General features: G+C 36.4%; 1 protein-coding gene across 1 annotated transcript; it reads right to left on the bottom strand.

Annotated features, from left to right (window-relative positions):
- Window positions 1-5,819: 5,819 nt before the first annotated feature.
- On the bottom strand, window positions 5,820-8,221 carry LOC127935783 (growth/differentiation factor 6-B-like). The gene is made up of 2 exons (XM_052533954.1): window positions 7,797-8,221; window positions 5,820-7,238 (listed from the first exon to the last, which is right to left on the bottom strand). Exons 1-2 carry the CDS (start codon window positions 8,146-8,148, stop codon window positions 6,349-6,351), a joined length of 1,242 nt encoding a protein of 413 aa, XP_052389914.1. The 5' UTR covers window positions 8,149-8,221; the 3' UTR covers window positions 5,820-6,348.
- Window positions 8,222-11,567: the final 3,346 nt, after the last annotated feature.

The raw sequence follows: 11,567 nt of genomic DNA, 5'->3' as shown, positions 1-11,567 counted from the left end.
AAATGGTCTGAAATTTCTCCACAGGACTGCTAACGACTGACTGTATTTTTGAGTCAGCCAGATGAACTGTTCATGAACAAATCACATGATTCACTGAAAATATGGATAAATAACTCTGTTATTGTCTTCTTGCATTATTGAGAAACTATTTTCCTGTTTGGCACTGTAAACAAGTATTTTATAAAACGTTATACAAATAAATGTAATATTACATTTATTTGTAGAACGTTTTATATAATACTTGTATATGGATATGGCATACTAATATTATTTCAGCCACATAAAAGTTTCAGAAGACTTAGAATATAGTGCAAAAGTCATATGTACAACTTTTAAAATTCTATGGTGCTTTTTTCATTTTGAAGCTTAACAGCCCCATCTCTTATTTACTTTCAGAATATTAAAAAGTAGTTGCGAGTATGATATATCATATTTTCATTTTTGGATTAGTTACTTTTTACTAGTTTGACACTAATATGCACTGTGATATAACTACAGAAGTTTCTTCATTTTCCTTAGTAACCTAGTAAAAAGTAGCTGAATTAAGCAACTATAGTGTAAATAACTGTTTCCCAGAGTTCCCCGCTGTAGCTCAAGCAGGATTCTAAAATAAAACACTATTTTAGTCACACAAATCAGTATGTGATCTAAAACAGAGGGTGGTACTAAATGTTAAATACCCCACAAGTTCAATTCTTCAAGCTTTATCCGTTTAAAACCAGATTATTTTCTTTGCTTAGATGTTTTATCCAAGATTTCTAAGTTCAAGATGTTGGAGTACTTTTTATCATATCTTTTGTACACTTCCTTACTAATGTCCTCCTGGAGGGAGTTTGCGAGCTGTAATTGGAAGCATGTTTTTCACGTGTTCTTGACCTATCAAGATTGTTGCTGAGATTGCTGAAACCTGCTCTTTATATTTTTTATCAGTGTATTTTTGTAGATAAGATGGCCAGAGATTCTCAGCCAGTATCAGGGAAGGCTGCAACCCATTAAGTTGATAAGTAACATACGATACATATTACTAAAGAGTCTTTATTATATGATGGGGTTTCTATTTAGAAAAAGTGAACATGCTTTAAAAAATGTAAGGCTCTCTCTTTTGTGAAAAACTAAAAACAAACTTGAAATTCCACACCTGGAATTAAGAAAGTGCCTGACAAAGCAGATTTTAGAAAAGAGTTAGACTGGCATTATACGAGTGTGTCTGTATATATGTATGTACACATATGGATCTTTATGTGTGTAAGTAAATCAAGCTTCTTAAAACCCCTCCCCCTATTTAATTATATGCAAAAACACTTCCTTTTCCACCCTGTTCATGTCATAACACATTTCCCTTTCCTCATGGATTCAGACACTAGACTGGCCCAGCAGAACAAGACAGGTTTTGGGTTTCCTCTAGAGGACTGAGGGTTTCACAATCAATGAACACTTTGCTGATTTTTATTGACCATAAAGTTACATTTTACTTTTGCGGCATGTAATTCATGCTAACATCTTGAAGGTTTGTATGGTGATCAAAGGATATTATAGTAGTGCCCACATATGCTAATATATCTTTTAGGGACTCTTTTGATACCATTTTAAAAAAATGACACTTAAGTTTGCGAGCAGGACATTGGCTATGTTTGGAAAAGTATATTACATACTATTATTTCTCAATATACAATACTTTTCCAAGGTGTGGGGTCGGTAATAGGTAAAGTTATGTAGTATATATATATATATATATATATATATATATATATATATATATATATATATATATATATATATATATATATAAATATTTTTAAGTAGGCAGTATACTATATCATTTAAGTAGTAAGCATTCCATTCTGAACAGAACTAGTGACTTACTAGTGCTCGTATTTACTGTTGGACTCATGCAACGTGCTGCTCATTAGAGCTTAGCTTTTTAGAAAGAATAAAGTAACATTTGGCTTGCAGAATATGGATCTTGACCAAGTCCTCAGGGAAAACCACTTGCTTTGACCCATACTATAAATATTGTTAAGAGTTCAGGGAGTCCATGTCGAGTATATATTAAGAATTGTCATTACAAAGCTGCGCAACTGCGCTCACCAGCCATGACATCCCAGAAAGGCCTTACTGTTGGATAAAAGGACTTTGAGTTGGTTAACCTGCTGTTTAACCTGTGATGGGGTCTTGTTGTGACAAGGTGAAGGACGTTTATGGATAGACACTCTGTAGGTCATTACTGCCAAAGGAAAGCTTGTGATCTTTGTATAAAACTCTTCTGCTAATGGGTAACCCTGTGTCCAGTGTCATTTCCTTTTGATGTGCACATGCCACAGTGATCTGGGAGTCGAACTCTCTCCAAACGTCCTCGACAGGCACTTTTAATTAGGGGCGAGAGAAAGCCTCACTGTAGACTCCCCTCATCTGTTTCGCATTTTCTCCACCGAACCACTGTAAAGGAACACTGCAGCCCCTGTCATATCAGCTCTGCTTCTAATGTGTAAAAGAAGTCCAGAGGTCTGATTATCATTCAGTCAAAACACATGAGCTGGGGTCAGACCTGTCTAGCGTTGACTCAGAGTCGTCCACTAAGTAGCCTAATCCACATATAACTAAAGCCAGTATGCGAAGCGCAGCGGTAGCCTCAACCAAAGCCATATGTTTCTGAGCGCTACCTATTTCAAACATCTGCACATCTCCACATCGCTTTATCCCCATATAGATGGTGGGTCGGCGGTGACCTGTAGAACCTCACTGAGAATCTTTTTTTTTTTTTGTCAGCAGTTTGGTTGGTAGACGCAATGAGGACTTTAGTTTAAAGCTAAGTTGGATCTTCAACTACAGTAGGCCATTTTGCACACCTTTGCACCTGATTCAAGTGACGCATTTTTACACAAGCACAACCATGACTTTGCAGGTATCACAAAAAAAGAAAGAAAAAGGTAACAATGCAGCAACAAGTAAAAACAGTTTTATTGTGAAACATTTGTACAATTTAAAATAATGGTTTTCTATGGAAGCCTGTTTCTGCCATGGGAAAAAATAAATGATTGCATAAACAAAGGCAATTGTGTTTTAATATCACGGTTCGTATTATACAGAAACTCACAATTCTGTTTTTTTTTTATCCCATTGCGGTAATAATTTAATATATATTTTATTATAATCTATTTGTAAATATATAATATATAATAATACATGAATCAGAATTGTGAGATATAAACTTGAGAAAGAGAAAAAATCAGATTTTTGTGTGTGTGAAATTACCTTCCAACCTTCCATACTTTTCAGTTTTAATATATTTAAAATGTTCATTTATTTCTGTGATGGCAAAGGGGAATTTTCAGCATCATTACTCCATTCCTCAGTGTCACATGATACCTTCAAAAATCATTCTTATATGATTTGGTGCTCAAGAAACATCTCTGATTAATATCAATGTTAAAAATAGTTATGCTGCTTAATAGTTTTTGTGGGACCATGTGTATAGCTCATTTGTGCCATATTATATCTGCTTGAAATTAAATTCTATTTTTTACATAAGTCTTTGTATGTCTCATAACAAGCTAATAACAAGCAAATGTTGTTCAGTGACATTGCAATCAAGTGCTACAGGATCATCTGACAGTCTACTAACTTATCTGATGAATGTGCATTGGGTTAACTGAGCTAATCCTTCACCATGCGTTTGTGTACAGAGGCTAAGTAGAGCAGTTTAACCTGTAGCCTTTCATTCTTTGAGTATTGCCCGACTATCTAAACTCACCGTTCCACTTTCCTTTCCGATGTTGACATTACAAATGTCTTTTCTCAGCTCTCCATCCTTTAAATTGACTTGTAGGTCTCTAGCGTTTGACTCTTTGACATAAGATGGCATCTCCTTAAACACACAAGACAAAGTGCTGAATCAGTGCAAACAGTCTTGTCAAATACAGCAGTCACAGTATCTGTGTCACTGGTTAAGCTAAGCTAATCAATGACACTATGAGCTGCTATGACAGAATCAGATTTTTAGTTGTGTCACATCGTTAGTGTGTCACGTCGTGGCAGCCCAGAACTTGAGGCAGGTGCTTGATCACATGGAGCACTTCACTGTCAATAAACAAAAATGGGCACACTGCCAATACTGCTCTCAAAAACTAAGTTTATTAAAATCACAACCTTCCAACATTAAGGTCTTCCTTAGGCCTTTGTTAGTGACGTGTTTTGCAGCAGCCTATCTAAAGTGGAAATTATTCATCATTTGTAAATGTTTAGAAATGATAACTAATCATTAAGTATCTTTGTAAATTGAACTTTTAGCTGCTGTAACAAGGTTTGTGTATAGAATGGCTGGTTATTTAGCTAAATGCTTGCTAAAGACAACAGATTGTAATTTTCTTTTTTTTTCTTTTTTTGAAGGGGGGTGAACTATCCCTTTACAACTGTACTAAAAAATGTTGATGATTGAATGGCAGAATGCGATTTGATAACATTCATTGCTTCCATCACTGTATCACAGCACTCGGTTAGTCCACAAATGTCCTTTAGAGACACACAACATTCCAGTCCATTGTTGTCCAGCAGCTGTGAGGCACTGCTCATTGCCTGTGTGTCCTATATCTTCATGTTTTACGGGCGAGAGAGGACTGACAAGAGAACTGGTGTAATAGCATCACGCACATTCCTTTCCCTTGTTCTGAAGCGTTGATTGCTTCCTCTCTCTACTGGATGTGTTAAACGCACACAGTGGCGAGAGACAAAAAAAAATGCTTGACCTTTGACCTCTGGGTAAAAGCAAGCCTAATCTTGAGTTAGCATCCTTGGTTTTTGTCATTGTCTTTTCCCAGACAGAGAATGAATGCAACTTTGGAACCGGGGTCAGAGCCGTTCAACTGTTTCTGCGTTTACCAATAGATGTGAGTTGGTGTATGTGTGTATGTGTTCCTCTTTATTCACGCAGACACACAGGCCACCCAGGGAAGGTTGTGCTGAGTGTCTGTTGACCCCGTTTTCACCTTTACTAAACACTGCAATTATCTCCCTTCAGCTCTGTACAGGGAAGGTACACTGATTACTAGGATCTTTGTATCTCTGGATGGCATAAATGAAAGCAGGGTGCCAGGGATGTCCCGTCCCACTTGTCAGTTAGAGTTCTTACTGTGTAACCCAGACCAGTATAGTGTAGAAAGATGAGAACAGGGAGCAGCAGACTTGTTAATAATCTACCATTCAGTCCCAGTTGCAAGCTGTTGTGCTTCTTATATAGATAGATAGATAGATAGATAGATGGATGGATGGATGGATGGATGGATGGATGGATGGATGGATGGATGGATAGATAGATAGATAGATAGATAGATGGATGGATGGATGGATGGATGGATGGATGGATGGATGGATGGATGGATAGATCCCTGTGATGCAAAGCTGAATTTTCAGCATCATTATTCCAGTCTTCAGGGTCACATGATCCTTCAGAAATCATTCTAATATGTTGATTTGGTGCTCAAGAAACATTTATTATTATATTCAATGTTAAAAACAGTTGCGCTGCTTAATATTTTAGTGGAAATCATAACACATTTTTTTCTGGATTTTTTTTAATGAATAGAAATTGTTTAAAATTTGAGTCTTTTGTAACATTATAACTGTCGATATTAATCATTATAATGTGTCCTTGCTGAATAAATGTAATAAATAATAAAGAAATCTTGCTGACCCCAACCTTTTGAATGTCAGTATATACATTCAAATTATTTGTCCAATTATTAAATATTCATATTTTAAAAACATTCATTACTCATCATTATCATGCATCTATTAATTCAGTTCAGTACTTGTGCAAGCAATAACAAAAAGGCAGTATTCAAGAAGAAATATTTAACAAATATAATTAATTTTGTGGTATTTTATTGAAGGAATAATGTGGTTCATACTTTTTATAAAATATTTACCAAATCTTTTATGATGTTAATCTCTCAATGGAAGACATTTACACGGTAACATAATTTGTACAATGAGGTAGATACAATAACTAAAATAGTTTATTATATGTGTGAAATATTATTACTGAATAAACAATGGCACTTTAAGAGAAAATAACTTAGTGTAACTGAACATAAATAAAAATTTGCACCTGTACAATTAAAAAAATTATTTACATATCAGTCCATAAAATACAGTTATAAAGCAGGAATGTGTTGCAAGAATGAAGATGCGTAGTACACACAACCAATTTGAAGTATAAAAATACCGGAGTGATGTAACAATGTTTTTGTGCTTGATTCCAGTCCAAAACTGTATTTCCAGATGTGTTTTACAGTAGAGCATTTCAGCTAAGGCTTCCACTAGTGTTCTAAAGACGGATCAGGAAAGTCCCAATCACCTGCAGCCGCAGGACTCCACCACCATGTCCTCATACTGCTTGTATACCACGTTATTTCCTGCGTCGATGTACAAGATGCTGATCGGACTGAGTTTGGACGGGACGCAACAGCTGGGCGGCATGTTGCTGGGGTTCATGGAGTTCATGAGAGTTTGTATGATGGCATGGTTGGTTGGCTCCAGGTGAGATCGGAGGGGGAAGTCACACATGCCCTCACAGTGATAGGCCTCATAGTCCAAGGGAGCGATGATCCAATCGTCCCAACCCAACTCCCTGAAATTCACATGCAAGGGTTTTTTGCTGCACCTAGATTTGGACTTTTTGCCGTGCCTTTTGCCGTGGCGGTTAGGTAACGTGGTCCGTCTTCTCCGTCGGGACTTTGAGTGAGGTCCTTTCTCCTTCCCAAAACTATCCAGACCCCACGGTTTAATCTTCTCCCTTTTTTCATAGAAAAGGCTTTGTCTCTTTTTTGACCTTGTGAAAACAACCAATATGGCTTTCTTAAGTTGCGGGCGGCCATGTCTGTGAAATCCAAGATATTGCAAGTCGATTTCCCTCTCAGGATTATCGAGCGTCGCCTTGAGCTCTAAACAGAAGCGTGTCTCGTCGGAGTGCCGGCGACGTTCCTTAAAGATCTCCCATACATCAAAAACCTCCCATTTCGGTTTATGCGCATCCTCCAGATCCAGGGTTTTGGAATCAAGGACGGCGTGCGACTGGCAGCAGAGCAGCTGTATCTCCACTGGGCCCGTCTCAGATGCTCGGAAGCTTCCGGAGATCTTTGTGTGTATCCTCAGTTCAGCACCCAAGAGCTCCACATTCTCAGAAAGAGTCGACACATCAAATAAGTATTTCTGTCTCCATAGTGGGGAGTTCAAAAGGTCATCTGGAACAAAGAGCACAAATGTTTAGTGGCTGTACAGTATTTACAAAGTCAGTTTAGAGAAGCATATAAAACATGTGAATGCAGAAGAAGAGAGAGAGAAGAAGTAGTCTCGTTGAAATGTCTTTCTTTCCTTCCTTCATTCACGATTGCTTTGTTTTTATTTTAGATTAAAAAGAATGAAAAGTTATACAATAAAAATGTTTTAATTCTACACTGTTTCTTTCAATGTCTCATATTGAAATTTGTTAACTTTTTCTTTCTGGACTTGCTTTTTTTATGAAAAAGGTAGAGTGTAAAAAGAAAGTTTGGATCATCTGTCAAAACTTGTTTAGATACTTTGAGGATTCTTGTTTATTATTTAATATTATTTAATTAAGATTGTTCCCAGTCCCTTTAGAGTTATGACACTTCAATTCATTCTTAAAATATTTTTAGTCGTAGGCTGCATTATATCAAACTCATCTGTAATGCAATTATGACTCTCTTTGAAAAGGGAAACAATTTTGGAGCAGATTAAGAATTTTAAATCCGAAATTAATTAATACAGAAATAACTAACCTTGACCCTCGTCCACGAAACTCGTTATGGTGTTTGCTGCTTTTGACAAACGGAAAAAACTGGCGTTCAGTCCCAGTTTCTCAGCCGAGGAAAAGGTCTTGTAGATGGAGATCATGTAATCATGAGGTTCAATTGCCTCCTTGATCGCCCGCTGTGACTGTACGTCTCCTGATAACGGTGATGCTGACTGAATACTTTTGTCGTGCTTGGCTCTCCTTTGGCCATCAGCAGCTGGAACCGTCTTGGTCACTTTCATGCCTTTGAACGCGGTTGGATTTATTGAGTGAACACAAAGAAAATGCAAAAGTAACGTAAAGGTCAAAAATACCCCAGACGCTCCATAAGCACGCATCTTGTAAATGCACAAGAAAATAAGAAGGACCTGCTTGGGAAAAACACGAACACATCACATGTGTGTGTGTGGAGGAGCGCAGACTGAGAGCAGCTCGTCTGAAGAACAGCCTCCTTAAATACCGTCCTGACATTATTAGCTCAACTCAATCCAAACATCTGCCTCCTACCCAGCTTTCAGATGATGCTACTGTCCTCCATGTCTGCACAATTTTTAATATGCGAGATTGTACAATATAACATTTATGAGTAGTTATTATGTTGATTTATTACAAGGTTTTAATATGTACCTCACAAACATTTAATAACTGAGGTAGATATGTAGAATACGAAACAATCGTTAAAAAAACGGAATAAAAAATGTCAAGTTTTTAATATCCTTCTTTTTAGCCCATTGTGGATGACAAATAACTCTCTCTCTCTATCTCTCTCTCTCTCTCTTTATTTGCAGGTGTAAGTGTAAGGATTGAAGGCTCTGGACTTTATCTCCCTCTAGTGGTCCTCAGTCTCCAACTGTCTCATCCTCCACTTGTCGAATAATACATTTAAAATGTTTCAATGATGCATGGTAATGGTAAAACAAAGTAAAATTAAGATAATTAAGACCACTTCCTGAATATTTTATGTATAATATAAAAAAATTATGTCTATGGATATATAAAACAATATGAAATTAAGCTTGGTAAGATGAAAAAATAGGCCATTTTATTTCATTTTTTTTTAAAATGCCATTTCCAACCCAAAATGCTGATATGATTAAATTAAATGTGTAGGTATGGAGTCTATTTAATGCCATATATATACGCAAAAAAATACGTTTTGCAAAAGAAAATAAAGTTTTGCAAACTAAAATTTAAGTATTGAGAAAAATAAATTAGCTTTTTGCAAAACATTAAATTAAGAATTGCAAAACATAACTGAAACAGCGCAAAAGCAATGATTTTGCAATAAATATTTTCAATTGTCATATCTATTAATTTATTCGCAACGCTGCTTTTATTTTGCGTGTCAGTCTAGTTTGAGCTTGCAATATATATGATTTTTTTTTTAAGGACTGAATTGTTATGCACCGTCTAGTACATTTGTACATTGTTTGTAGACATTTAAAATCACTATGAAATCAAAACTTATTTTTCTTTTTTTTATGGAATTATTTATTTATACATTATTTAATCTGTGCACATTTTAAATTCATGTGCTTTCATAATCTGATCCACAAATTTATTGATGGTTAAAATCAAGTCCCATCCTTCATTTTTTCTTCTTCTTCTCATTCAAGATGCAGTTTCACTCATTATACAGTATGTTAGAGTAGGAAAGAAAAGACAATCAATCGCAACATGTATTTCTTGCTAACTCAGCCTTCCATTAATTCGAAGTAAAGGCCAACTTTAAGTTCTCACCTATACAGGGAGAGAAATTATTGTAAATGCTTACAATACAAGTGAAAGCAATCCAGAAAATTTAATTTGTATAACTGAGGCTACCACCACTTGTAAAGATTGCTAAATCAATGTAATTGGCCTATAGCAGTCACTGAATGGGATTTTGGTGTTTCCATGAAGTCCCTTGATTCCCATCTTTGAGCACAGCTGACACTGCAGTCGTCATCCTGAAACACACAAAGATACTTGATACCAGGTGCAGATCCCAGTTAAACACCTGGTAAAAATGACAGTTTCAGGTATTCTTACTGAAATCAGGAAGCGTCTCTCTCACTCACACAGCCATGATGCTGGGCTGCACGCTGAGGGGCCTGGGGGACAATCCCGCCACGGGCTGGACCATCACCACCAGGAATGATACTGTCCTGACTGTCTCCACCTGCTGGTCATCACAGGTCACCTCCTGAGTGGCCACCTGAGATGTTGCATTGCCATGACAACAAAATTGTAAAAGAAGCTTACATTTAAAAGATTTTTTTTTTTTTATACTAAAATCTGTTAAAACTCATACTGTTCACATCTTGTGACAACACTAATGGAAATGGTGAGTATTTTCATGTTTATGAATTGGCACCATTTACTATCATTGTCAGTGTCTTCTTCTGCAAACAGTATATAAATATACAATTTCAGACCTTGTATTGTGATCTAAACACTGTATTTATCATTTAATTTTAATATACTACAGATGGCGGCTCTAACTAGTGCTGTTGTTGGTGGATGTCTGGACAGGAGGCTCCCCGATCTCCACCTCCCCTGTCAGTCATGTCGAGCATCCTCGCCTTGCATTAGTTCCCTCACGGATGATTTCGGTGATTTGGATTTTGCTTGGGGCTATTTTTAGGAATGTTGCCAGATTTTTGACCAGATTTCCTCCAAAGAACTCTGCCTCAGTCATGGCTGGGAGATTGAAGACCAGGAACAAAACCGTAGAGGTGCGGATTTCGACCAGTTCTGACCCATGAAGAAGTACAGTATGTTCATCATATTGTAGTCTTGGAAAAAAAGTTAGAGACATGACTGGAGTTGAAACTGGGAATGTATTGCCCTGAGGAGCACAGAGAGGATTTAAAGGCGTCATATGATGTTGCTAAAAATAACATTATTTTGAACATTATTTGGTGTAATGAAATGTGCTTATAAGGTTAAAAAAAACATTATTTTCCACATACTGTTCATTATTGTTTCTCCTCTATATGTCCTGCCTTTCTAAACTGCATTTATTTAAAAAAAAGCTCATCATTCTGAAAAGTGAGGTGTGATCTGATTGGCCAGCAATCCCACGCGTTGTGATTGTCCGAATTCCTTAAGCGTTTGACAATCACCATATTGTGATGCCATTTCCTGATCAGAACACCGGCATGACCAGACAAAAATATTAAAACCCATTATAAACAAGGCATTTGTTTAATCCAGTGGGGACATAATTATGGATTATATTGATTTATACTGTCTTTTTACGTGCTAAATTAGAGATTGACAGTCACCAAATACCAGTAATAAGTGACTGAAGATGATGTCATTGTTTATGCTTTATTTTTCTGCAGCAGTTTATTTCTGATACAAAAGAAGTGATATCACCAACTACTCTCCCATGTTTTGCCTTTACTCACCCAAACTTGTGAATTTGAGTTCTTTAGCAATGGCAATGAGGTCGAAACCAAGTCTTCCAGTGCAAGAAAGCATTGATCCCCCCCCCCCCCCCAATATTCTCTTATATTATTTGTCTTGTTCTTATTGTATACGTTCAATAAACAAATTAAGCAAAATAAACAGTCAAAAATATACTTAACATTATTTTATTTATCTGTTATACCTAAAAACCTTCTGAAGAATGGTTTTCAGGTAGGCTAGCTATAGCTACACCTCTGGATAAACTTTATTAAATTTTTAACCGATTGAGTGGGCTAACATTTAAAAATATATATATATTTTAAGATGTAGGCAATACAAATGAAACATAAAATGTGGTTCA

Source organism: Carassius gibelio, chromosome A19, assembly GCF_023724105.1.
Source record: "Carassius gibelio isolate Cgi1373 ecotype wild population from Czech Republic chromosome A19, carGib1.2-hapl.c, whole genome shotgun sequence".
NCBI lineage: Eukaryota > Metazoa > Chordata > Actinopteri > Cypriniformes > Cyprinidae > Carassius > Carassius gibelio.
This window is presented reverse-complemented; position numbering and strand designations above follow the sequence as displayed.

What these genes read in the sequence shown, in the direction of transcription:
- LOC127935783 (XM_052533954.1), bottom strand. Translation starts at nt 8,148, where the DNA reads ATGCGTGCTTATGGAGCGTCTGGGGTATTTTTGACCTTTACGTTACTT. An exon ending in TTTCGTGGACGAGGGTCAAG is followed by an intron (nt 7,239 to 7,796) that starts GTTAGTTATTTC and finishes TCTTTGTTCCAG; the next exon opens with ATGACCTTTTGAACTCCCCA.